At 57.4% G+C, this 24,040-nt stretch overlaps 1 protein-coding gene across 1 annotated transcript; it reads right to left on the reverse strand.

The window, feature by feature from the left end:
- Nucleotides 1-5,455: 5,455 nt before the first annotated feature.
- On the reverse strand, nucleotides 5,456-17,876 carry LOC123378317 (E3 ubiquitin-protein ligase TRIM39-like; the record flags this gene model as incomplete). The annotated part of the gene is made up of 6 exons (XM_045031911.1): nucleotides 5,456-6,160; nucleotides 6,899-7,002; nucleotides 7,091-7,113; nucleotides 7,980-8,210; nucleotides 15,636-15,731; nucleotides 17,520-17,876. Coding segments are annotated over 6 exons (1,371 nt in total), but the record flags the coding sequence as incomplete, so codon positions are not given.
- Between the last annotated feature and the right edge of the window lie 6,164 nt (nucleotides 17,877-24,040).

Below are 24,040 nucleotides of genomic sequence, written 5' to 3' on the forward strand. Positions count from 1 at the left end.
GCTCTCTGGATTTGTTAAAGTCGGCTTTTGAAGTTCATTGTCCTTATTCTGCTACTCTGACTCCTTCCTTCCCGTACAATCATGGCAACTACCATTTCAGGGTCGCTTTCACTCACACTGCCTCCAACCTTCAGATTCACGACCAATTCCTTTCACCCCATTAGTCAGAGTCACGTAGAAAATAGCTACTCCCCTGGTTACTTCCTCCTTCAAAAACAAAAGGTTCTCCTGGATACATTCCAAAAACTTATTGGAACCTTTTGTGTTTTGCTGTATTTCTTTTCCAACAGGTATCTTGGTAGCTAAATCCTCCCATTAATACTAGGTCTTATGTTTTGTATATTTCTGTTATTCTAGAAATGCCACACCTACCTCCTTCTCCTGATTTGGGGGTCACTTATAGACCCCTATCATGACATAGCATCTGTTTCCCCCACTTTTATCTTAACCCATTGTAAGGGATCAGAGCATAGGCAGTCTTGCCTACAAGTCACAGCTGGAATGAGGTCTGCCTACCAGGGAAGAGAGTCTCTGGGTCAAGTTAGAGGAATCACAAAGCCAAGATCCATAAAAAAGAGTCCAGGTCAGGCAGTGGCCCCTGCTGTCCCCTCCCCTTTTCCGGCACCTTTGGTCCTTACACACAAAGACTTTCAACTGATCTACCTCTCATCTCCTTCTAGACCTCAGAACAAGTGAATAGATTCTTGATGTACAACATAACACCTCATCCCTTTTCCCCTGCCTGTCCTTTCTGAACAAGCCATACCCCTCTTTACTGGTATTCCAGGCATGAGATTTATCCCACCAAGTCTCTGTGATGCCAATTAAGTCATAATTTAGCTAATATGTTAACACTTCCAGTTCGTTCCCTGTACTCCTTGCATTGGTATATATATAGACGTCTCTGACATGGGGTAAATTCTCCCACTGTTCTCCCCCTCGCTGCTCCTACGACCCTGAGCTGTGCACCGGCACCTGAACTCTGCACAGTGTTCTAGTACCAGTCTCACCGATGCCATATGCAGAGCTACATTCTGCTTCCTGCTCCTAGTCACTACAACCTTGTTTATACAGCCAAGGGTCACATTAGCCCTTTTTGCTACAGCATCGCACTGAGAGCTTCTGTTTAGTTATGGGTCCACTAGGACCCCTAAGTCCTTTCCAGAGTCACTGCTTTCCAGGAAACAGTCCCCGTTCTGTCCATTCTGCAGGACAAATTTTCAAAAGTATCTAGGTACCTCAAGATGCAGGTGGGTGCCTGTAGGATTTCCAAAATCTCTACACAGGTTAGACAAATGCCTGTCGGGGATGGTTAGATATACGGAACCTGCCACAGCTACAGGGTGAGGAACTCGGTGGCTTCTTGAGATCCTTTCCAGGCCTACAGGTCTATGATATCTATGAAATCTTACGATAAAGAGTAAACTTGTGCTAGAGGAAAAATAAAAAGACCAAAAATTGTGAAATAACACTTGTTAATTACACATTCATGGTAAGAACATAGGAAATGTTCTGCTACAAACACGGGAAGTGATTGCTTAAATACTAGCATCAATTTATTATATTCTGTGATTATTTATGATCAAAACTGTACACTAAGTAGCACAGTGACACCCATGTGCACAGTGTTAACTAAGGCGTGCCAAGGAAAATGAGAGTAACCAAAACACTGCTTTGAAAAATGAATGGATAAATAGATAAATAAAATGAAGTTGCATTCCCAGTGGCTTTGGGAAACAGAGTAACTGTCAGGCCATCAGAACAGCAGATCAGACCCACATAAAGCAACAATGGATTATTATGTAACAAGACATATAGGGCAATGTGCTTTAACACCACAGCCCTGGGGAGGGGGTGCTGCGATGGGCCGGACAGGAACACAAGCCTCTGCCCCCATGTCCTACTTTGGCAACCACAGCAGACGGCTCATCCCATCGTGGTAACTCGTATCCCCTCTGCCCCTCCCTATCCCGGGGTTCCCCCTCTGCCCCTGTCTGGCCGCGCATCTCCCCCTACCCCAACCTGGGTTCCTGCGTCTTCTCCCCGATTCTCTCCCAGCTCCCCCCTTCCCCTGCCACCACCAGCTGTTCCACCCGCCTCTGGGCACGTTTCGGTCCCTGCACAGATTCTCCCCATTCCTCCCGCTGTGCCCCTCAGCTGGGAGGAGAGTCTGATGGCAAGTGAGAGCAGCTGTTACTGGGCATGGCCAGCTCGCTCCAGCCTGCTCCAGGAGAGCTCCGCAGTGTGGGAAATCTCTTGCAGGGTCCCCTGCCCCTTCCCTCCAGGGGCTGAGCTGCCTGGGCCGAGCTGCTGCTGCTCCCCAGTGGGGTCTGTCCAAGCCCCCTCCGTGCCCAGCCCAGGTGGGGCAGCCCCAAGCTCTGCCCACACCAGCCCCGGAGCAGGAGCCTGCAGGTGAGGGGCCTGGGGGAAGGGCTGGCGCTGGGCAGGGAAGTGACTCTGCCCTAACGGCCCCTCCGGGGGAGCGAACGCCCCCAGGGACCGACTCCTGCTGGGCAGAGGGGGAAGGAGCTGGAAGGGGAGAAAAAAACAGGCCGAAAGGGGCAGCAGGAGCAATAAGTGGGGAGGGAGGTTCCAGGCGCCCAGCCCGGCCCAGCTCCAGTCACTACATGAATCCCCCAGGACAGACAGACTCTCCTGGGAAGCCAGTTGCTGCTGCCGCCTGGTCCCCCTGCTGCTGGGAGGACGTGCTGCCCTGGGACAGGGTCGGGGGATCCCCCAAACTGGCTCCTTTGATTCTGCTCTTTTCTAAGGCCAAGTCTGCACTAGGAAACTAGGTCAGTATCGCTACGTCACTCCGCGACACCGTGAAACCAGCCTAACCCCCGGTGCAGACAGTGCTGAGCTGACAGGAGTATTCTCCCCTGGGCCTCCTGGGGAGGGGACTCCTACGCCAACAGGAGACCTGCCCTGAGAGTGCCTTCAGGAACTCCTAAGAATGTCTCAGTGGGTTTAGTCCTGGTGGGAGGTGCTGGGGCTGCGCTGCAATACCGTGACCAAGTGTTTTCCCAGCCTGGCAGAATCTAGGACCTGGCTTCAGGTCCTGCAGGTGAGGGGGGCCCCAGCCCAGGAGAAACTGGGGTGTGAAATGGACTAAGCCATTTTCTGGAGCCTGCCCAATTGCCCTTCTCGCCTTGACAGGCTGCAGAATGACATCCACGTCTTGCTCCAGGGCGTCCCATCCTCCCAGGGCCGGAGAAGGGACATGGCTGAGTGGTGCTGGCTCAGGTACGTGATTGGCAGGTCAGGGGGTGATGGTCTGGGTGCGGGGGAGGGACAGTAAATACGGGAGGAAAGCTGAATGGGAAATAACAAACCTTTGGTTGTGTCCTTTGCTCTTCACACAACAAACACAATATGGAGAAGCCGCAGGAGCACAGCTGGGTTCCAGTTAACCTGGTTACTAACTAGAGACAGACCTGCAAGGCCTAGCCACCGATTCACACACTGCTTAGATTAGTCCTTGGCCGTTTCAGGGGTGGGCAAACTACGGGCTAGTGCCATCAGCCGGCTGGGCTGGTGCCACCTCGGCCTCTGCTAGCGAAAGGAAGAACTGCAGCATTTCTTCTGCAGAATATTTTTTCTGCAGGAAAAAAAATCTGCATCTGACAAGAATTCTGTGCATGTGCCAGGGTGCAGAATTCCCTCGGGAGTATTATATGTAGCTAGAGAGTTAAAAATCACATGAAGTCTAGCAGAAGTTCAAGGAATATTATTTTATACTCTTGTGGGAGTGAACTGAAATAATATTTTGCATCGTTAGTTCTGTGGCATCAATTTTCCATCTTACTTTTGAAAGGTGCAGTGCAAGTTCTGAAAGACCTGAACGTGTGTGTAGTTGTGATGTTTATAACCCGTGAACATTGTGCTGCACATAGAATTGAATAAACTGGTCTGACAGTTTTACAATTATTTTGTAATGATAAACATTTGGGATTTCTTGAAATAACAGTTAAAACAACAACAATCAGCTATTTAGAGAATTTAAAGTTGAATGTACATGACAATGAGCATTCAAACAATACATGTTAATTCCATTTCTAAGAGTATCTTTAGAGGCATGTTTCTGAAATACTGTTGAAATATAAATTAAAATATTCTTGTATTTACATCTTGTTACAATCACAGCATTTTCTAAATTAGAAAAATGCCTTTTTTCCTTTCTCTCAGTATTTAAAATTGAGATGTTACATGGGTAGAAATTCTGACAGGAGTGAATGATTCCCATCCATCACCATCAGCAACCCCCGGGCCAGGGGATGGGTAAAGTGGGGGAGCAAACCGTGCTGGGGCAGCCAAACCCATGAGCTGTATGTGAGTCTCTCTCACCAGTATCACCCCGTGCTGGGAGTCAGGGGCGGTTCCAGACCCCAGCACGCCAAGCGCGCGCTTGGGGCAGCATGCTGCGGGGGGTGCTCTGCCGGTCCCCGGGAGGGCAGCAGGCGGCTCCGGTGGACCTCCCGCAGGCGTCCCTGCGGAGGGTCCGCTGGTTCCGCGGCTCCGGTGGAGAATCCGCAGGCGTGCCGCCTTGCTTGGGGCGGCGAAATCGCTAGAGCCGCCCCTGCTGGGAGTTGTGTGTCACATGGCACAAGGGAGGAGCAAAACATTGGAAGGGGGGAAAAGCTGCCTGGCTTCTTCCAGCAAGTGGGTTCAATTTGCCCAGCCTGGGCCCCTCGCTCACACAGCCCTGGGGCTGGGCTCTCACTCCCCGTCCCCTGCCCAGCTACCGAATCCCTCCCCCAGCTCCCCCCACCCCCCTCCATAGTGCTGGGACCATCTCCCCCCACACGGCTGAGTCTGCAGCGCAGAGCGTCCCCCACAGCAGGGTCCCGACACTCTCACTGCTGCCCCCGCGCTGCCCTCTGGGGCCGTTTCACTCCCCTCCGTGGGCAGAGACTCCCCCAGGGCGGGACCTTCCTGTCGCTCACTGGCCCATCGCACTCACTGGGCTCCTCTGCCCCCCTCTGTCATTTCCGCCAGGGGCTCTTCCTCCTCGGGGCCTCTCTCCCCTCCCCCCTCATTACGACCATCTCCACCCAGGGCCGCCCAGAGGAGTCAGGGGGCCTGGGGTCTTCGGCGTGGGGGGGGGCAGGGTGGAAGGACCCCCCGCCGCCGAATTGCCGCCGAAGACCCGGAGCGGAAGAACTCCGGGGGCCTGGGCCCCGTGAGAATTTTCCGGGGCCCCAGGAGCGAGTGAAGGACCCTGCTCCAGGGGCCCCAAAAACTCTCGTGCGGGGCCCTGGGGGCCCAGGGCAAATTGTCCCACTTGCCCCCCCCAGGTGGCCCTGCCTCCCCCCAGCCTTCCTCTTATGATCTGGGCTCTTCCCTTCCTGCTTCTACCAACTCCTCCCTGCCTTGGACCCTACACAGCCCAGCAGCCTGCACCCCACCCCTCACATCTGCACCCCTAGCTCCTCTCCCCCATCAGAGGCTGGGTTCGGGAGGTGTCGGGAAGGTGGGAAGTGGGGGAAGGCGATGACCTTTCCATCATCACACCTGTGGAGGCAGGGTCACGCTGTTCCAGAAGGGTCGGGAAGTCTGGTTTTCCAGCAATGTGTGAGTGGCCAGCTTAGGTGTCACCTTCAGGGACCAAGATTCCCTCTGGCCTGAGCTGGGACTGAGCAGAGTATCAGGGGAGCTGCGTTTTTACCTCCAGCGTTGGCACAGGGACTGAAGAAAGGGCGGACTGTCCCGGAGAAGGTGTCAGTGAAAGTGAAGAGATGGGACCTGTCAGTCACATTGTAAAAGGAGACTTCACCTGCCTTATAGTCCAGGAAAATCCCCACCTGGCAGGGCCTGATGCCCACGTGGAGGGGGGCTGCGGGGAAGGTGAGGGCCTCGTATTCCCCATCCCTCAGACACACAGTCCAGTATCCGTTTTTAGGTGACAGGTGATCTGGACTCTTCCTGCTCACAGACTCCTTACAAACCCCCAGGATCCACCTAGTCTTGTCTCCCACCTCCACCTCCCAGTAATGCCTCCCGCCCGTGAATCCCTCAGCGCCCAGGACAAAGACACAGGGATCAAATCTCTCAGGGTTATTGGGCAGATTCTGTCGTTTGGTTTTGTGCCTCACATGTTTCCTATCCTGAGACAGAACAAGGTTGGGATGAGCCGTGTCTGGATCCAGAGTCACGTCCACTGGGGAGAGAGTCACAGAGTCAGTGCTGAGGGCAGGGGCTGGTCACTGGGATCTAAGGGAAATTAACCCGCGTCCCCATTAATTGCTGTGTTGGGTGCTGTTGCAAGGTGGCGTCATTCTGGGTTTATACTCTGAAGGGCAGAGCTTGGGAGCTTGGAAATTGGCTGGTGCCTCCATGGCCTAGGTAAAGCACTCGGGTAACTCAGCCGGGGGTGTGGCGCCACCTGCTGTTGTGTTGGGTGATAACAGGGCCCGGAGGGCCTGGCTTTGTGCCATCAGCCAAAGCAGTGTGAGAGGCCAACCCAGATGAATAGTTGGGGGGCGGGAGGGCAGCGGTTCCAGTAGCTTCCAGGCTCACCCCAGGAGTACAGCCCATCACAGCACTTTTCTGTTCATTTGAAACTATTCAGAAAACTCAACACAAATTCACAAATAGTTTCAGTCAACCCGAAATATAATTTTCTGGCCAATTAACTATTTGGCAAAAAACCTTTTGCCCAGCTCTACGTCAAACTTCTCTAAGGAGGGAGCCTGGATCCCAGTGACCTGCAGTGAATGACTGTCAACATCCCCAGCACGGGATTTCTCCCGGGGTAGGGAGACCAGGTCCTGGCTTTGGGGCTGCTGCCACACCAGCCTGCCGGTCACAATGTGGCCATTTGTCCCCATGCACAACGCATGTCGATTCTCCTTCCCACCCACATGTAGCAGAAACCCAGCCAGGCATTCTCACTCACGGGTGAATCTCTTCAGCATTTCCCTCATGTCAAGGCAGATTTTATACCCGGTCTTCAGCGCAGGAGAAACGGCTTCTGGTGGCTGGAGTTTCACATGCTCACTCCTGTGAAGAAAAGGTCCCCTCATCACTCGGCTGCTCTGCACACACATGGCTCACGGGCTCAGAAGGAGAAAAGGAAATGGGAACAGACCTGATCAATGTGCTTTTCACACCCTGAAAGGAGACCGAGAGACAGGGAGCTGGGTTAACACCACATGCAAAAACAACGAGTGACTTTCCATTCTCTACCACACTGAATCCACAACATTTAGCACGTCAGGGCAGCGGCTTCTGTGCAGGACACTCGGCAGCGATCACCGATTTCAGGTGCCCCATCGCCCTGGCTCTGACTCTCAGAGGAGCTCAGTGTCATGTGACAATGGCACAGACTGGGGGGGAATGTGATGCTGTGTGAACATTGAACAAGGAGCTTTGTTGGGACAAGAAAAGCAGCAGCATCCCTAATGCACCTCTCTGTCCCTCCCCTTCCCTGCAGAGCTGCCATCCAGCTGTCCCCAGCCTCACACCTTTGCAGCTTCCTGCTGCAGATCAAAGGCGACAGGGCCCAGATCCTCAGCTGGAGCAGCTGCAGCTCCCACTGCTTCAGCTGTTGCTAGGGTGCTCAGCACTTCTCCCTATCAGGCCCAGGGATCCCAGGCTGGCACCCAGAGGTGGAGGCCCCCTGCTCCAATGGCCAGTGATGAGAGTCTCGGCCCTTTCATTTCATGAATTTGAGAGTTCACTTTGTCTCGTGTTTCCCTCCCCCTGTCACCGCTGAGAATCTCTGCAGCAGGGACCACATCAGCCCCTTCTGCTCCACCCGTTTGACAGGCAAAGCCTCCGCCGTGTCTGCGTTTCCCTCTAAGACAAAGTGTGCGTGTTGGTGTGACAGGATGTAATGCCTTGGCTTCTGTTCATGTCGGGAAACTGTCCAAGCAGGCACTGGAAATAGGATTGGTCACCAATTCCTGGGATCCGGTCACTGACCGGAGAGTTTAGTGCTGCAGGATGGATGATGGGGAGGTTGTTAACAGTCTCACCTGCAGTAGCTCAGCGGCCGGTTGCTGACACTTCTCCTCTAGCTCTGTGATGCGATTGATCAGTGCAGCACTCTGCTCCGAGAGCTTTGTGATATTGTCCTGTAGTCTCTGCAGAGTCTCCCTCTCCTCCTCCGCCAGCCTCCGCAGGAGCAGCTGCTCTTCCTCACTCAGAAGCTGGTGCAGCGTCTTAAATTCACGTGTGATCGACTGTCTCCGATTCTCCACTTTGCCCTTTAGTAGAAAATGGAGAAGGAACAAACCGCAGGAGCCAGAGCTGGGCACACACTAAGCCGAGTCTGCCTCGGGGTTCGCTGCTAGGCTTGGGCTGCGAGGATCATGCAGCATCCATAGGAGGCTTTTGAGTAATGCGTCACCATAAAGGAAATGCAAAATGCCCTTCTGAGTCACTGCTCCTGTATCTCCATCCCCAGCCCCTCCCCTGATCTGTGGGGGGGAGTCTGAGGAGCCGGGTGGGAGGGTCCTGTCCCTCTCCTGTAGATCCTGGTGCTCTTGCTGGATTGGGAGCAGGAAGTGGCCACCCTTGGTGACCCCTTGAACAGTGATGCTGGAGTGGAAGCATCTGGCCTCTCCCTGAAATCAGAGGGACCCCTGTGGTAAGAAGGGCAAGCTGGGACCAGGGACTCGGTATGGGAACAGACTGGGGGAGGACAGGATCGATCATGGGGCGTGGAACAGGGGTCAGAGGCAGTGGTAAGTGGGCGCAGGGTAAAGCTCAGCACGGGGCAGGGGTACGTGGGCGCAGGGTAAAGCTCAGCACGGGGGCAGTGGTACGTGGGCGCAGGGTAAAGCTCAGCACGGGGGCAGGGGTACGTGGGCACAGGGTAAAGCTCAGCATGGGGCAGGGGTACGTGGGCGCAGGATAAAGCTCAGCACGGGGCAGGGGTACGTGGGCGCAGGGTAAAGCTCAGCAAAGGGGCGGGGGGACGTGGGCGCAGGGTAAAGCTCAGCACGGGGGCAGGGGTACGTGGGCGCAGGGTAAAGCTCAGCACGGGGGCAGGGGTACGTGGGCGCAGGGTAAAGCTCAGCACGGGGGCAGTGGTACGTGGGCACAGGGTAAAGCTCAGCACGGGGGCAGTGGTACGTGGGCGCAGGATAAAGCTCAGCACGGGGGCAGGGGTACGTGGGCGCAGGGTAAAGCTCAGCACGGGGGCAGGGGTACGTGGGCGCAGGGTAAAGCTCAGCAGGGGGGCAGGGGTACGTGGGCGCAGGATAAAGCTCAGCACGGGGGCAGTTGTACGTGGGCACAGGGTAAAGCTCAGCACGGGGGCAGTGGTACGTGGGCAAGGGTAAAGCTCAGCACGGGGGCAGTGGTACGTGGGCGCAGGGTAAAGCTCAGCACGGGGGCAGGGGTACGTGGGCGCAGGGTAAAGCTCAGCACGGGGGCAGGAGTACGTGGGCGCAGGGTAAAGCTCAGCACGGGGGCAGGGGTACGTGGGCGCAGGGTAAAGCTCAGCACGGGGGCAGTGGTACGTGGGCGCAGGGTAAAGCTCAGCAGGGGGCAGGGGTACGTGGGCGCAGGGTAAAGCTCAGCAGGGGGCAGTTGTACGTGGGCGCAGGGTAAAGCTCAGCACGGGGGGCAGTGGTACGTGGGCGCAGGGTAAAGCTCAGCACCGGGGCAGGGGTACGTGGGCGCAGGGTAAAGCTCAGCACGGGGGCAGGGGTACGTGGGCGCAGGGTAAAGCTCAGCACGGGGGCAGGGGTACGTGGGCGCAGGGTAAAGCTCAGCACGGGGGCAGGGGTACGTGGGCGCAGGGTAAAGCTCAGCACGGGGGCAGGGGTACGTGGGCGCAGGGTAAAGCTCAGCAGGGGGCAGTTGTACGTGGGCGCAGGGTAAAGCTCAGCACGGGGGCAGTGGTACGTGGGCGCAGGGTAAAGCTCAGCACGGGGGCAGTGGTACGTGGGCACAGGGTAAAGCTCAGCACGGGGGCAGTGGTACGTGGGCGCAGGGTAAAGCTCAGCACGGGGGCAGGGGTACGTGGGCGCAGGGTAAAGCTCAGCACGGGGGCAGGAGTACGTGGGCGCAGGGTAAAGCTCAGCACGGGGGCAGGGGTACGTGGGCGCAGGGTAAAGCTCAGCACGGGGGCAGGGGTACGTGGGCGCAGGGTAAAGCTCAGCACGGGGGCAGGGGTACGTGGGCGCAGGGTAAAGCTCAGCACGGGGGCAGTTGTACGTGGGCACAGGGTAAAGCTCAGCACGGGGGCAGGGGTACGTGGGCGCAGGGTAAAGCTCAGCACGGGGGCAGGGGTACGTGGGCGCAGGGTAAAGCTCAGCACGGGGGCAGGGGTACGTGGGCGCAGGATAAAGCTCAGCACGGGGGCAGTTGTACGTGGGCACAGGGTAAAGCTCAGCACGGGGGCAGTGGTACGTGGGCGCAGGGTAAAGCTCAGCACGGGGGCAGGGGTACGTGGGCGCAGGGTAAAGCTCAGCACGGGGGCAGGGGTACGTGGGCGCAGGATAAAGCTCAGCACGGGGGCAGGGGTACGTGGGCGCAGGGTAAAGCTCAGCACGGGGGCAGGGGTACGTGGGCGCAGGGTAAAGCTCAGCACGGGGGCAGGGGTACGTGGGCGCAGGGTAAAGCTCAGCACGGGGGCAGGGGTACGTGGGCGCAGGGTAAAGCTCAGCACGGGGGCAGGGGTACGTGGGCGCAGGGTAAAGCTCAGCACGGGGGCAGGGGTACGTGGGCGCAGGGTAAAGCTCAGCACGGGGGCAGGGGTACGTGGGCGCAGGATAAAGCTCAGCACGGGGGCAGTTGTACGTGGGCACAGGGTAAAGCTCAGCACGGGGGCAGTGGTACGTGGGCGCAGGGTAAAGCTCAGCACGGGGGCAGGGGGACGTGGGCGCAGGGTAAAGCTCAGCACGGGGGCAGGGGTACGTGGGCGCAGGGTAAAGCTCAGCACGGGGGCAGGGGTACGTGGGCGCAGGATAAAGCTCAGCACGGGGGCAGGGGTACGTGGGCACAGGGTAAAGCTCAGCACGGGGGCAGGGGTACGTGGGCGCAGGGTAAAGCTCAGCACGGGGGCAGGGGTACGTGGGCGCAGGGTAAAGCTCAGCACGGGGGCAGGGGTACGTGGGCGCAGGTTAAAGCTCAGCACCGGGGCAGTGGTACGTGGGCGCAGGATAAAGCTCAGCACGGGGGCAGGGGTACGTGGGCGCAGGGTAAAGCTCAGCACGGGGCAGGGGTACGTGGGCGCAGGGTAAAGCTCAGAAAGGGGGCAGTGGTACTAGGGCGCAGGGTAAAGCTCAGCCCGGGGGCAGGGGTACGTGGGCGCGGGGTAAAGCTCAGCACGGGGGCAGGGGTACGTGGGCGCAGGGTAAAGCTCAGGACGGGGGCAGGGGTACGTGGGCGCAGGGTAAAGCTCAGCACGGGGGCAGGGGTACGTGGGCGCAGGATAAAGCTCAGCACGGGGCAGTTGTACGTGGGCGCAGGGTAAAGCTCAGCACGGGGCAGGGGTACGTGGGCGCAGGGTAAAGCTCAGCCCGGGGGCAGGGGCACGTGGGCGCAGGATAAAGCTCAGCACGGGGCAGTTGTACGTGGGCACAGGGTAAAGCTCAGCATGGGGGCAGTGGTACGTGGGCGCAGGGTAAAGCTCAGCACGGGGGCAGTGGTACGTGGGCACAGGGTAAAGCTCAGCACGGGGGCAGGGGTACGTGGGCGCAGGGTAAAGCTCAGCATGGGGGCAGTGGTACGTGGGCGCAGGGTAAAGCTCAGCACGGGGGCAGTGGTACGTGGGCGCAGGGTAAAGCTCAGCACGGGGGCAGTGGTACGTGGGCCCAGGGTAAAGCTCAGCACGGGGGCAGGGGTACGTGGGCGCAGGATAAAGCTCAGCAAGGGGGCAGGGGTACGATGGCCCAGGGTCAAGCTCAGCACGGGGGCAGGGGTACGTGGGCGCAGGATAAAGCTCAGCACGGGGGCAGGGGTACGTGGGCGCAGGGTAAAGCTCAGCACGGGGGCAGGGGTACGTGGGTGCAGGGTAAAGCTCAGCACGGGGGCAGGGGTACGTGGGCGCAGGGTAAAGCTCAGCACGGGGGCAGGGGTACGTGGGCGCAGGGTAAAGCTCAGCACGGGGGCAGGGGTACGTGGGCGCAGGGTAAAGCTCAGCACGGGGCAGGGGTACGTGGGCGCAGGGTAAAGCTCAGCACGGGGGCAGGGGTACGTGGGCGCAGGATAAAGCTCAGCACGGGGCAGGGGTACGTGGGCGCAGGGTAAAGCTCAGCAGGGGGGCAGGGGTACGTGGGCGCAGGGTAAAGCTCAGCAGGGGGCCAGGGGTACGTGGGCGCAGGATAAAGCTCAGCACGGGGGCAGGGGTACGTGGGCACAGGGTAAAGCTCAGCACGGGGCAGGGGTACGTGGGCGCAGGGTAAAGCTCAGCATGGGGCAGTTGTACGTGGGCACAGGGTAAAGCTCAGCAATGGGGCAGTGGTACGTGGGCGCAGGGTAAAGCTCAGCAATGGGGCAGTGGTACGTGGGCGCAGGGTAAAGCTCAGCATGGGGGCAGTTGTACGTGGGCACAGGGTAAAGCTCAGCACGGGGGCAGTGGTACGTGGGTGCAGGGTAAAGCTCAGCACGGGGGCAGGGGTACGTGGGCACAGGGTAAAGCTCAGCACGGGGGCAGGGGTACGTGGGCACAGGGTAAAGCTCAGCACGGGGGCAGTGGTACGTGGGTGCAGGGTAAAGCTCAGCACGGGGGCAGGGGTACGTGGGCACAGGGTAAAGCTCAGCACGGGGGCAGTGGTACGTGGGCACTGGGTAAAGCTCAGCACGGGGGCAGGGGTACGTGGGCACAGGGTAAAGCTCAGCACGGGGCAGGGGTACGTGGGCGCACGGTAAAGCTCAGCACGGGGCAGGGGTACGTGGGCGCAGGATAAAGCTCAGCACGGGGAAGGGGTACGTGGGCGCAGGATAAAGCTCAGCACGGGGGCAGGGGTACGTGGGCACAGGGTAAAGCTCAGCACGGGGGCAGGGGTCCGTGGGCGCAAGGGAAAGCTCAGCACGGGGCAGGGGTACGTGGGCGCAGGGTAAAGCTCAGCACGGGGGCAGTGGTACGTGGGCGCAGGGTAAAGCTCAGCACGGGGGCAGGGGTACGTGGGCGCAGGGTAAAGCTCAGGACGGGGGCAGGGGTACGTGGGCGCAGGGTAAAGCTCAGCACGGGGGCAGGGGTAGGTGGGCGCAGGGTAAAGCTCAGCACGGGGGCAGGGGTACGTGGGCGCAGGGTAAAGCTCAGCACGGGGGCAGTGGTACGTGGGCGCAGGGTAAAGCTCAGCAGGGGGGCAGGGGTACGTGGGCGCAGGATAAAGCTCAGCACTGGGCAGTTGTACGTGGGCTCAGGGTAAAGCTCAGCACGGGGGCAGTGGTACGTGGGCGCAGGATAAAGCTCAGCACGGGGCAGTTGTACGTGGGCACAGGGTAAAGCTCAGCACGGGGCAGGGGTACTTGGGCGCAGGGTAAAGCTCAGCATGGGGGCAGGGGTACGTGGGCGCAGGATAAAGCTCAGCACGGGGCAGTTGTACGTGGGCACAGGGTAAAGCTCAGCATGGGGGCAGTGGTACGTGGGCGCAGGGTAAAGCTCAGCACGGGGGCAGTGGTACGTGGGCGCAGGGTAAAGCTCAGCACGGGGGCAGGGGTACGTGGGCGCAGGGTAAAGCTCAGCATGGGGGCAGTGGTACGTGGGCTCAGGGTAAAGCTCAGCACGGGGGCAGTGGTACGTGGGCGCAGGGTAAAGCTCAGCACGGGGGCAGGGGTACGTGGGCGCAGGGTAAAGCTCAGCACGGGGGCAGGGGTCGGTGGGCGCAGGATAAAGCTCAGCACGGGGGCAGGGGTACGTGGGCGCAGGGTAAAGCTCAGCACGGGGGCAGGGGTACGTGGGCGCAGGGTAAAGCTCAGCACGGGGCAGGGGTACGTGGGCGCAGGGTAAAGCTCAGCACGGGGGCAGGGGTACGTGGGCGCAGGATAAAGCTCAGCACGGGGCAGGGGTACGTGGGCGCAGGGTAAAGCTCAGCAGGGGGGCAGGGGTACGTGGGCGCAGGGTAAAGCTCAGCATGGGGCAGTTGTACGTGGGCACAGGGTAAAGCTCAGCAATGGGGCAGTGGTACGTGGGCGCAGGGTAAAGCTCAGCAATGGGGCAGTGGTACGTGGGCGCAGGGTAAAGCTCAGCACGGGGGCAGTTGTACGTGGGCACAGGGTAAAGCTCAGCACGGGGCAGGGGTACGTGGGTGCAGGGTACACCTCAGCACGGGGGCAGGTGTACGTGGGCGCAGGGTAAAGCTCAGCACGGGGGCAGTGGTACGTGGGTGCAGGGTAAAGCTCAGCACGGGGGCAGGGGTACGTGGGCGCAGGGTAAAGCTCAGCACGGGGGCAGGGGTACGTGGGCGCAAGGTAAAGCTCAGCACGGGGCAGGGGTACGTGGGCGCAAGGTAAAGCTCAGCACGGGGGCAGGGGTACGTGGGCGCAGGGTAAAGCTCAGCACGGGGCAGGGGTACGTGGGCGCAGGATAAAGCTCAGCACGGGGGCAGGGGTACGTGGGCGCAGGATAAAGCTCAGCACGGGGCAGGGGTACGTGGGCGCAGGATAAAGCTCAGCACGGGGGCAGGGGTACGTGGGCACAGGGGAAGGCTCAGCACGGGGCCGGGGGTACGGGGGCGCACGGTAAAGCACAGCACGGGGCAGGGGTACGGGGCCGCAAGGTAAAGCTCAGCACGGGGCAGGGGTACGGGGGCGCAGGATAAAGCTCAGCACGGGGGCAGGGGTACGTGGGCGCAAGGTAAAGCTCAGCACGGGGCAGGGGTACGTGGGCGCAGGGTAAAGCTCAGCAGGGGGGCAGTGGTACGTGGGTGCAGGGTAAAGCTCAGCACGGGGCCCGGGTACGTGGGCGCAACGTAAAGCTCAGCACGGGGGCAGGGGTACGTGGGCGCAGGGTAAAGCTCAGCACGGGGGCAGGGGTACGTGGGCGCAGGGTAAAGCTCAGCACGGGGGCAGGGGTACGTGGGCGCAGGATAAAGCTCAGCACAGGGCAGTGGTACGTGGGTGATAAAGCTCAGCACGGGGGCAGGGGTACGTGGGTGGGGTCAGCATATGGAGGCGTGAGGGAATAGGGGCAGGAGCTCTCCTTGCTGTACAAGCTGAGGGACCAGGCTCTCCATCAACATACATCATAGCTCTGATTGGCTGCCCTTCGCTATCAGGGAGGGGAAAGGCAGCCAATCAGAGGGGATTTCCCCTCAATGAGGAGTGTCTCCTGCCCACTCTTTAGAAGGGTCTGGAGCCCCCCCCCCCGAACTCACTGCTCTGGCTGCACGAGGAGCGAGTGGGTCTGTGTGTACAGGACAGTGGGTGGGGGGTGCAGGATGAGTTGGGGGGTGCAGAGATGGGGGTGCAGTGGCAGTGGCTGTGCAGTGAGTGGGGATTGGGTGGATGCGGAGCCCTGAGGTGAGTCTGTGCCGCTGCCCATGGGCCCGGAACTGTCCTTCCCCCCAGGGCTGCTGCACTGGGATCCCCACCAGGGAGGATTCCTGCTCCTGGCACCATCCCAGGGCAAACAGCCGGAGCAGGTTATAACCTCAGCCTGCAGCTTGAGAGCCCCGCATCCCCGGAACGCTGCAGGGGGAAGGGCTCCGGGAAGAATGAACCCAGACACCCACCTGCCACTCCCTGATTTTCTTTTCCTCTTCAGACACCAGCGTCAGGGCCTCCTCCAGCTCCTGCCTCAGAGGGCCCAGGGTTTCCTGGAGTTTCACCTTCAGGGGCATCATGTGAGATAAACAGCCATTAGTCTGCCTGTCTGACCGGCGGGGCTGTGATGTGATGTGTCATGTGATTACCTCAGGCTCTTGGCAGCCATTATAAATGCATGATTCAAACCCTCTGGGTTGCAAATTAAATATTGAAAACATGTCCCGAGTTTGACAGACACAGTGACGCCTGCCTGAGTCTGCAGAGAGCCTGAGCCAATCACCCGGAGAGGTAACGCCATGTGTCTCTAGGGGGTATTAACCTGCCAACCGTATCCCCGCAGAGGCGTCTGTGTGTGTGTCCGGAAGGGGAGAGCTCTTCCCCCCAAAAGAGAGACAGTACTGCGGGGAGGGGGATTCCCTGATCCTGTCTCTCTCTCAGAGGAGAGGGGACCCCCTTGCTCCTGCCCCAGTGTCCCCAAGGGGAGGGAGCCCCCAGCTGTTCCCCCTGTCTGCCCAAGGGGGTTTGCAGGCCCCACCTCCAGCAGACGCCCTGGGGTGGGTGACCCCTTTCACAGCCAGTGGGGCAGGGTCACAGCAGGGCCCTATGACAGCGTGTGGAGCCTGGGCCCTGGGTGGCCTCAGTCCAGCCCTGTGTGCAATGCACATTTCAGTAACAAAGCCAGGAGAATGCCCTGGGCAGAGGCAGCAGGGTCAGCGCTGCAGGGCCTGGGGCATCGTCTGGCTGAGACCCTGATCCCGGGGGAGACTCTCCCCCACCCGGCTGCCGCACTCAGAGCCTCTGGAACGCAGGAGTTCAGCTGACGGTTCAAGATGCTGAACCCAGCCCCGGCCCTGCAGCCCCTAGCGCTCCCATGGGAAGGGGAATCCTCGCGTGGGTGCAGGTCTATGTCTCTGTGGTGCAACACCCAGCATTGACCCTGGGGCCCAGGATCCAGCCCCATCTCTTCCCCTTTCCCCATTTGTCTGGGGGATGTCATTCATCTCGGGCCAGCTCCCAGTGTCCCACACTGGACATACCTCCCTCTCCTGCTCTCACACCCTCCACTTCCCCTCCCCTTTGGGCCCCTCTTCAAACAACCCTCCCTCACAGAGCCCCACCGCACACACACACAGACACCCATGCTGGGTAAAGCCCCAATGGGATATGCCCGGGTCTCCACGGGAGATGCCTGCAAAATGGAGAATCCAAGGCCTTTCCTGCCGCATGTTGCAAAGTTGCAAGCAAGCCCCAAACCCGCAGTCTGAGCCAACCCCTCAGCCCTCACCCACCCACTGAAGAGGGAAGATCACAGGCCCTGGTTTCCTCCACTCAGATGCCATCAGGTGGCCATGGTCACCTCCCACTGGAAGCAGGGGCAGCTCCAGGCACCGGCACAGCAAGCGTGTGCCTGGGGCAGCAAGCAAGGGTGGGGTGGCCTGCCAGTCACTGTGAGGGCGCCAGGCAGCCTTCGGCAGCATTTCTGCGGGCGGGCCGCTGATCCCGCGGCTTCGGCGGCAATTCGGCAGCGTGTACGCCGAAGGCGCAGGATCTGCAGATCACCTACAGAACTGCCACGGAATCCGCGGGACCAGGGACCTCCCACAGAAACGCCGCCGAAGGCTCCCTGACTGTCGTGCTTGAGGTGGCAAAATACACAGGGCCGCCCCTGCTTGAAAGCCCTGCCTGGCAGAGAGATGGACCAGACGGACCCCTCACTGCCCTGCCTGGCAGCACCTGGATCCACCTCCCTTAATCGTGTGAGTTCTCACTCACCCCCCAGCAGCCGGCTCTGGAGAAACACAACGGGGCGCTTACGGGGTTCCTCCACCATGAGCAGCAGTGATTCCTACCTTATAACCCTGGCCAACTTCCTCTATGGGGACCACACAGGTGGCTTTTCCGTCCTCCTGACAGAGGAGTTGGAGTTTTTCCTTGTGCGTCTCACACAGATTCTCATTCTGCGCTTGCCCAGGCTGTAACCTCAGTGGTTTGATGCTCTCTATGATATTGGCCAGCTGCCTGTTGGGCCTGAAATTCCCTTTCTGGAACAGCGCTCGGCACTCAGGACAGGGGAACTTTGTGCCTGATTGACGCTTCCTTCGCTCACTGTACTGGGTGATGCAGGCGCGGCAGAAGTTGTGCCCACAGTCTATGGTCACTGGCTCCGTCAGACACTCCAGGCAGATGGAGCACGTGGCTTCTTCTAATGCTTTCCCTATGGGCACTGCTGAGGCCATGGCTGTCTTCTATGTCTTGTTGATGGGCGGTCCCCTTGCTGCCTGAACCAGCTCTTCACATGCCCAGAATAAGGTGAGAAGAGGACGGGGTGTGTGTCACAGAGAAGGTGGGAAAGTGAACTGAGGTGAGATGGAGAGAAGAGAACAGGTAAGACACGATTATTGACCTTCTGCAGGTTTTAGAGCCTCATATGGATATGGATTTGACAGCACTTTGTTAACATTAACTCTTTATTTTGGGGTTGGGCAGCTATATCAGAGGAACCCCTTCACCAAATGACTCCAACTTTCACCTGTGAGAGGTTGGGTCACAGAAACCCCTTTGGGAGCTGCCACCTGTTGTGCCAAGACTACTTCTGCCTCTGCTTTCCCTGCCAGCTTGGGACTCTAGAACCCTGCCTTGTTTGAGCCAGACACTTGCCTGCTGCAAACCCAGGTACAAGTCTGAACTACGTCCCCCACAAGCTGCAGGCTTAACTGAAAACAGCTTAAGAAGTTCTCCTGTCTCCAGCACTCAGACACTCAGCTCCCAATGGGATCCAAACCCCAAATAAATCCGTTTTACTCATAAACTGTCCGCCCTCTATAACACTGATAAAGAGAGATGCACAGCTGTTCCCCTCTCCCCCCAGGTATTAATACGTACTCTGAGTTAATTAATAAGTAAAAAGTGATTTTATTAAATACAGAAAGTAGGATTTCAGTGGTTCCAAGTAATAATAGACAGAACAAAATACATTACCAAGCAAAATAAAATAAAACACGCAAGTCTATGCCTAATACAGTAGAGAACTGGAAAAAAGCTAATGTAGTGCCCATCTTTAAAAAAGGGAAGAAGGAAGATCCAGGGAACTACAGGCCAGTCAGTCTCACCTCAGTCCCTGGAAAAATCATGGAACAGGTCCTCAAGGAATCAATCCTGAACCACTTAAAGGAGGGGAAAGTGATCAGGAACAGTCAGCATGGATTCACCAAGGGCAAGTCATGCCTGACTAACCTAATTGCCTTCTATGATGAGATAACCGGCTCTGTGGATGAGGGGAAAGCAGTGGATGTGCTATTTCTGGACTTTAGCAAAGCTTTTGATACAGTCTCCCACAGTATTCTTGCCAGCAAGTTAAAGAAGTATGGGCTGGATGAATGGATGGTAAGGTGGATAGAAAACTGGCTAGATGGTCGGGCTCAACGGGTAGTGATCAATGGTTCCATGTCTAGTTGGCAGCCGGTATCAAGTGGAGTGCCCCAAGGGTCGGTGCTGGGGCCGGTTTTATTCAATATCTTCATTAACGATCTGGAGGATGGTGTGGACTGCACCCTTAGCAAGTTTGCAGATGACACTAAACTGGGAGGAGTGGTTGATACGCTGGAGGGTAGGGATAGGATACAGAGGGACCTAGACAAATTAGAGGATTGGGCCAAAAGAAATATGATGAGGTTCAACAAGGACAAGTGCAGAGTCCTGCACTTAGGACGGAAGAATCCCATGCACTGTTACAGACTAGGGACCGAATGGCTGGGCAGCAGTTCTGCAGAAAAGGACCTAGGGGTTACGGTGGACGAAAAGCTGAATATGAGTCAACAGTGTGCCCTTGTTGCCAAGAAGGCTAATGGCATTTTGGGTTGTATAAGTAGGGGCATTTCCAGCAGATCGAGGGATGTGATCATTCCCCTCTATTCAACACTGGTGAGGCCTCATCTGGAGTACTGTGTCCAGTTTTGGGCCCCACACTACAAGAAGGATGTGGATAAATTGGAGAGAGTCCAGCGGAGGACAACAAAAATGATTAGGGGGCTGGAGCACATGACTTATGAGGAGAGGCTGAGGGAACTGGGATTGTTTAGTCTGCAGAAGAGAAGAATGAGGGGGGATTTGATATCTGCTTTCAACTACCTGAAAGGGGGTTCCAAAGAGGATGGATCTAGACTGTTCTCAGTGGTAGAAGATGACAGAACAAGGAGTAATGGTCTCAAGTTGCAGAGGGGGAGGTTTAGGTTGGACATTAGGAAAAACTTTTTGACTAGTAGGGTGGTGAGGCACTGGAATGGGTTACCTAGGGAGGTAGTGGAATCTCCTTCCTTAGAGGTTTTTAAGGTCAGGCTTGACAAAGCCCTGGCTGGGATGATTTAGTTGGGTTTGGTCCTGCTTTGAGCAGAGGGTTGGACTAGATGACCTCCTGAGGTCCCTTCCAACCCTGAGATTCTATGATTCTATGAGAACCCCTCAGAGATGTTCCAATCAGCTTCTTTGACAGACTAGCCTCCTCCTAGTTAGGGTCCAATCCTGTCCCCTGGGTCAGCCCTTGTTCCGGCTCAGGTGGTAGCTAGGGGATTTCTCATGACTGCAGCCCCCTTTGTTCTGTTCCACCCCCTTATATATCTTTTGCATAAGGCGGGAATCCTTTGTCCCTCTCTGGGTTCCCACTCCCTCCTTCTCAATGGAAAGACACCAGGTTAAAGATGGATTCCAGTTCAGGTGACAAGATCACATGTCACTGCAAGACTTCATTGCCCACTTGCCAGCACACACGTCTACAGGAAGACTTACAGGTCAAACACACCCATCTGCAGACAATTGTCCGAGTTTATGGGAGTCATCAAGATTCCAAAGCACCATTAATGGCCCACACTTTGCTTAATTACAATAGGCCCTCAGAGTTATATTTCAGATTTCTAGGTTCAGATACAAGAGTGGTACATTTATACAAATAGGATGATCACACTCAGTAGGTTATAAGCTTTGTAATGATACCTTACAAGAGACCTTTTGCACGAAGCATATTCCAGTTACATTATATTCACACTCATTAGTGTATTTGCATATAATCATATAGAGTGCAATGTCACAGCACCACTCACTGTACCTCAGCCCTAACCCGACACAACAATATTTAAAGTATCTGAGTTTGCAGGGGGATTTTTCAGCACTTGGAACTTTCGGCTCTTTGAGAGGAAAGCTCTGCCCTTGAGGCAAAACTTCCAGCAAACGCCCGTTTCCTGGAGCACTGCAGTCACACAGCCTCAGACCGCTGTCAAGGGACCGGCTCCAACTCGCAGTCTCTGGTCTGTACTGCACAGTGCCTTGAGGTACCCCGGGACGATGTCAGCTGTGCTTCTACACACGCTTGTCGGCCACCGAGCAGCAGCCAGTGTGTCAGGCAGGCCTGAGCTGGCGATTAGCGCTAATTTTAACCCCTCCTAACAACTCCAGTATTGCTTCCCCGCAGGGGCTGTGGGTGCTGGCTCAGCTCAATCCTGACCAGCTGAGAGCCACGTGGAGCAGTTCAGAGCCACAGGTAGAGCCACAGGTTTGTGCAAAAATCTAAGAAGTGAGCAGGAAATGTCCCTGTCCCTTTTTTGGAGCGGGTGTAAGGTCTGAGGTCTTTTTCTGCAGCCATATTAGGAGAAAGCAGGAAGTCACATCCTCACATTCTATCTAACTTACATTAAAACAAGGGAATATTGGGCTGTTAAGGAGGTGAGCCTGCCCTCATAGCACCCACCATCATCAGATAAGGAAACAGATCTTAAGACATTTAAAGAAAACCTTGTTTGACAGCATTCCATCTGGCAAGGAATTGCTTAGCAACAGTTGTGGGTGTGAAACCTCCACTTCTCTATTGTTTTGCCTTTATGGTCCCTACTTCTCTATTGTTTTGCTGCATGGTTCTGTTCGGTTCTTTGGTTGTTTATGTTTATGACATAGCTACTAATTTTGCAAGTTTGTAAATGAGCTAAAGTGGTGGGGTCTGGTTGGGTAGAGAATTTTTTCTCAATATGGTGAGATTGGTCAAAGAATTACTTTGCAATACTTCAGTAAATGATTGGTTAAGGTCCAGCTCAGCAGGACTCAAGTTTCACTATCTAAAGTGGGTCCAAAAGGAAGTTCTTTGGGGAACCAACTCCAGGACACTGTCCCAGATCAGATCTGCCAGATCTCAACATCCTGCCGACTATATCGTGCAGAAACTGGAGTCCCCAGGTGACCAGACCCTTACTGGCCAGCAGAAAAAGTTTGTCTATTGGAAGTGGTGAGCAATAGATGCTTAGTGTGTGTATTCTGTTTTGGTGACTGTTAATAGTGAGAGGTTAAGTAGGATATTGCTGTGTAAGGCTCTTTCCCTGGTAAAAGACCCCGCAAACCCACAGAGTGTGAGGTTACACCCTGAGCCCATGGAAGGGTGAGGGTGGGTGCCCCTAGAGTGCACAGATAACACGAGGGACTGTATCTTGGGAACCCCTTGCTCAGATAACCTTAAAATTGGACCAAGAACACTACCGCAGACCTCGACAGGGCACCGCAGCTTTCAAGAGAGCCCAAAGCAGCATGGTGATTTTAGAGCACGTCAGAGACCAGCTATGGAACAATAAGCTCATCTCAGCCTTATCTATATTGGTGTAATAAAGCTGAAAGAGATTAGGTGTCGGTGGTGGGTCAGGGCCTGTGACCTAGAGCCTGGATCTGCAGAGGCACAGCCGGGGATCACTGGCGCGATGGTGCGGCAGAAATTACCACCCAGGGAGCCAGGGTGACGGCAGCCTGCTGCCCTCTGATTCGCCTAGCAGCCTATTTAACCCCGGCGTTGCCCAGGAACTTGTCTGGGAACCCCCCTGGATTTGGCTTGCTGTGACTCTAGACTTTGCCTTGTCTCCTGATGGCCAGTCTCTGCTCGCAGCCTGAGACTTGCCCCTCGCTGTGCCCTGCTGTGACCTCAGGTCTCCGACCCCGGCCTGACTCTGTCCATGTCTTGCTTTCCTCTCATTCCTGCCCACCAACTGCTGTCACTCATGTGCAGACCCCACCCATCCGTGATGCCTAGGCCAGGCTGCCTGTGCCCTGGTCCCTCGCAATGGGGTCGGCCGGCTCTCAGCACCACCAAGGGAGAGTTTCTTAGGCTGGAGTTGTAGCACAGATCCCAAGGGAGAAGCCCGTGCCTGCCCACTCCCCACCCGGAGCCATTGACAGCTGCCGTCAGGAGAGGTGCAAGGGCAGGTTCTCGGGCACAGGCCCCCCGGACCTGCTCCCAGGGATGGTTCGTGGCCGGATTTTTCAGAGGCTGAACCTGCCATCCACCTCGGTGTCAATGGGAGCTGAGCCTCTGAGCACAGCCAAGGTGCCAGAACAGAATCGGGGGTTCTGAACTCCTGCCCCACATGTGACAGCTCAGACAGATCAGTCTGGCTACTCTCAGCTTTACCCATAATGGGCCGGATTTCCAAAGGGGTTTAGGTGCCTGAAGGTGGCCAAAGGGATTTAGGCCCCTGCAGGCCCATGGAACAAAAGGCGGATTGGGGGCTGCTTGCTCCACCCATTGCCAGGGAATTTAAAATTCATACCTGGTCCTGGTACCACTTGTCCCTACCCTGCCCATTAGTGGGGTGCTGGGCATAGGGGGTGGCAGGGGGAGAGGCGATGAAGTGCTCTGCTTGAGGGGGGGAAGAGTGGGGTCCTGGGCGGAAAGGGGAGTGCTGGGACCGAGAGGAGGCAGGAGCAGGAGGTGCTGTGCTGAGGGGGGTGTTACAGGGGGTCTCTGCAGCTGGGAGCGGCTGTGCTGAGTGTAGAGACATGGCACCACCTGGGCTATTTGGTCCCCTCCTGCTCCGTTTCCTGTCGTGGAAGGAGCTGGGATTGATCAGAATCCAGCCCGTTGGCCCAGCCCCAGAGATCCCATGGACACCCCAGTCCCTGCTCGGGTGGAGGCAGGGTCCCCTGCTCGGGGCTGCTGCTGGTGCTGCCCTTAGGACAACACTGCGGGGGTCCTGCAGCCTCCTTCTCTCAGCCCACAACAGACGCCTTCAGCACCAGCCCTGAGCCTCCCTGGACCTTCTACTTCAACTCAGAATTCCACCCAAGGGGGGCCCGGCCCCTGGGGCAGCCCCGGGCTCGTCCCACACCAGCCCCACACCGCAGCCTGCAGGGGAGGGAAGGGCGGGGGCCAGGCAGGGAGGTGACTCCGCACAAACAGACCCGCATTACACAGTCACTGTTACCGGGGGGGGGGCTGCGAGTCCCAGAGCTGCTGCCCCCACCCACCCCCGGCTCTGCTCCCCTGAGCGTCTGGGAGAGCGAACGCCCAGAGGGGGGACAGGGGAAGGGGGGGGGACTGAACAGGGCAGCAGGAGCAATAATGGGGAGG

Source organism: Mauremys mutica, chromosome 10, assembly GCF_020497125.1.
Source record: "Mauremys mutica isolate MM-2020 ecotype Southern chromosome 10, ASM2049712v1, whole genome shotgun sequence".
Lineage (NCBI taxonomy): Eukaryota > Metazoa > Chordata > Testudines > Geoemydidae > Mauremys > Mauremys mutica.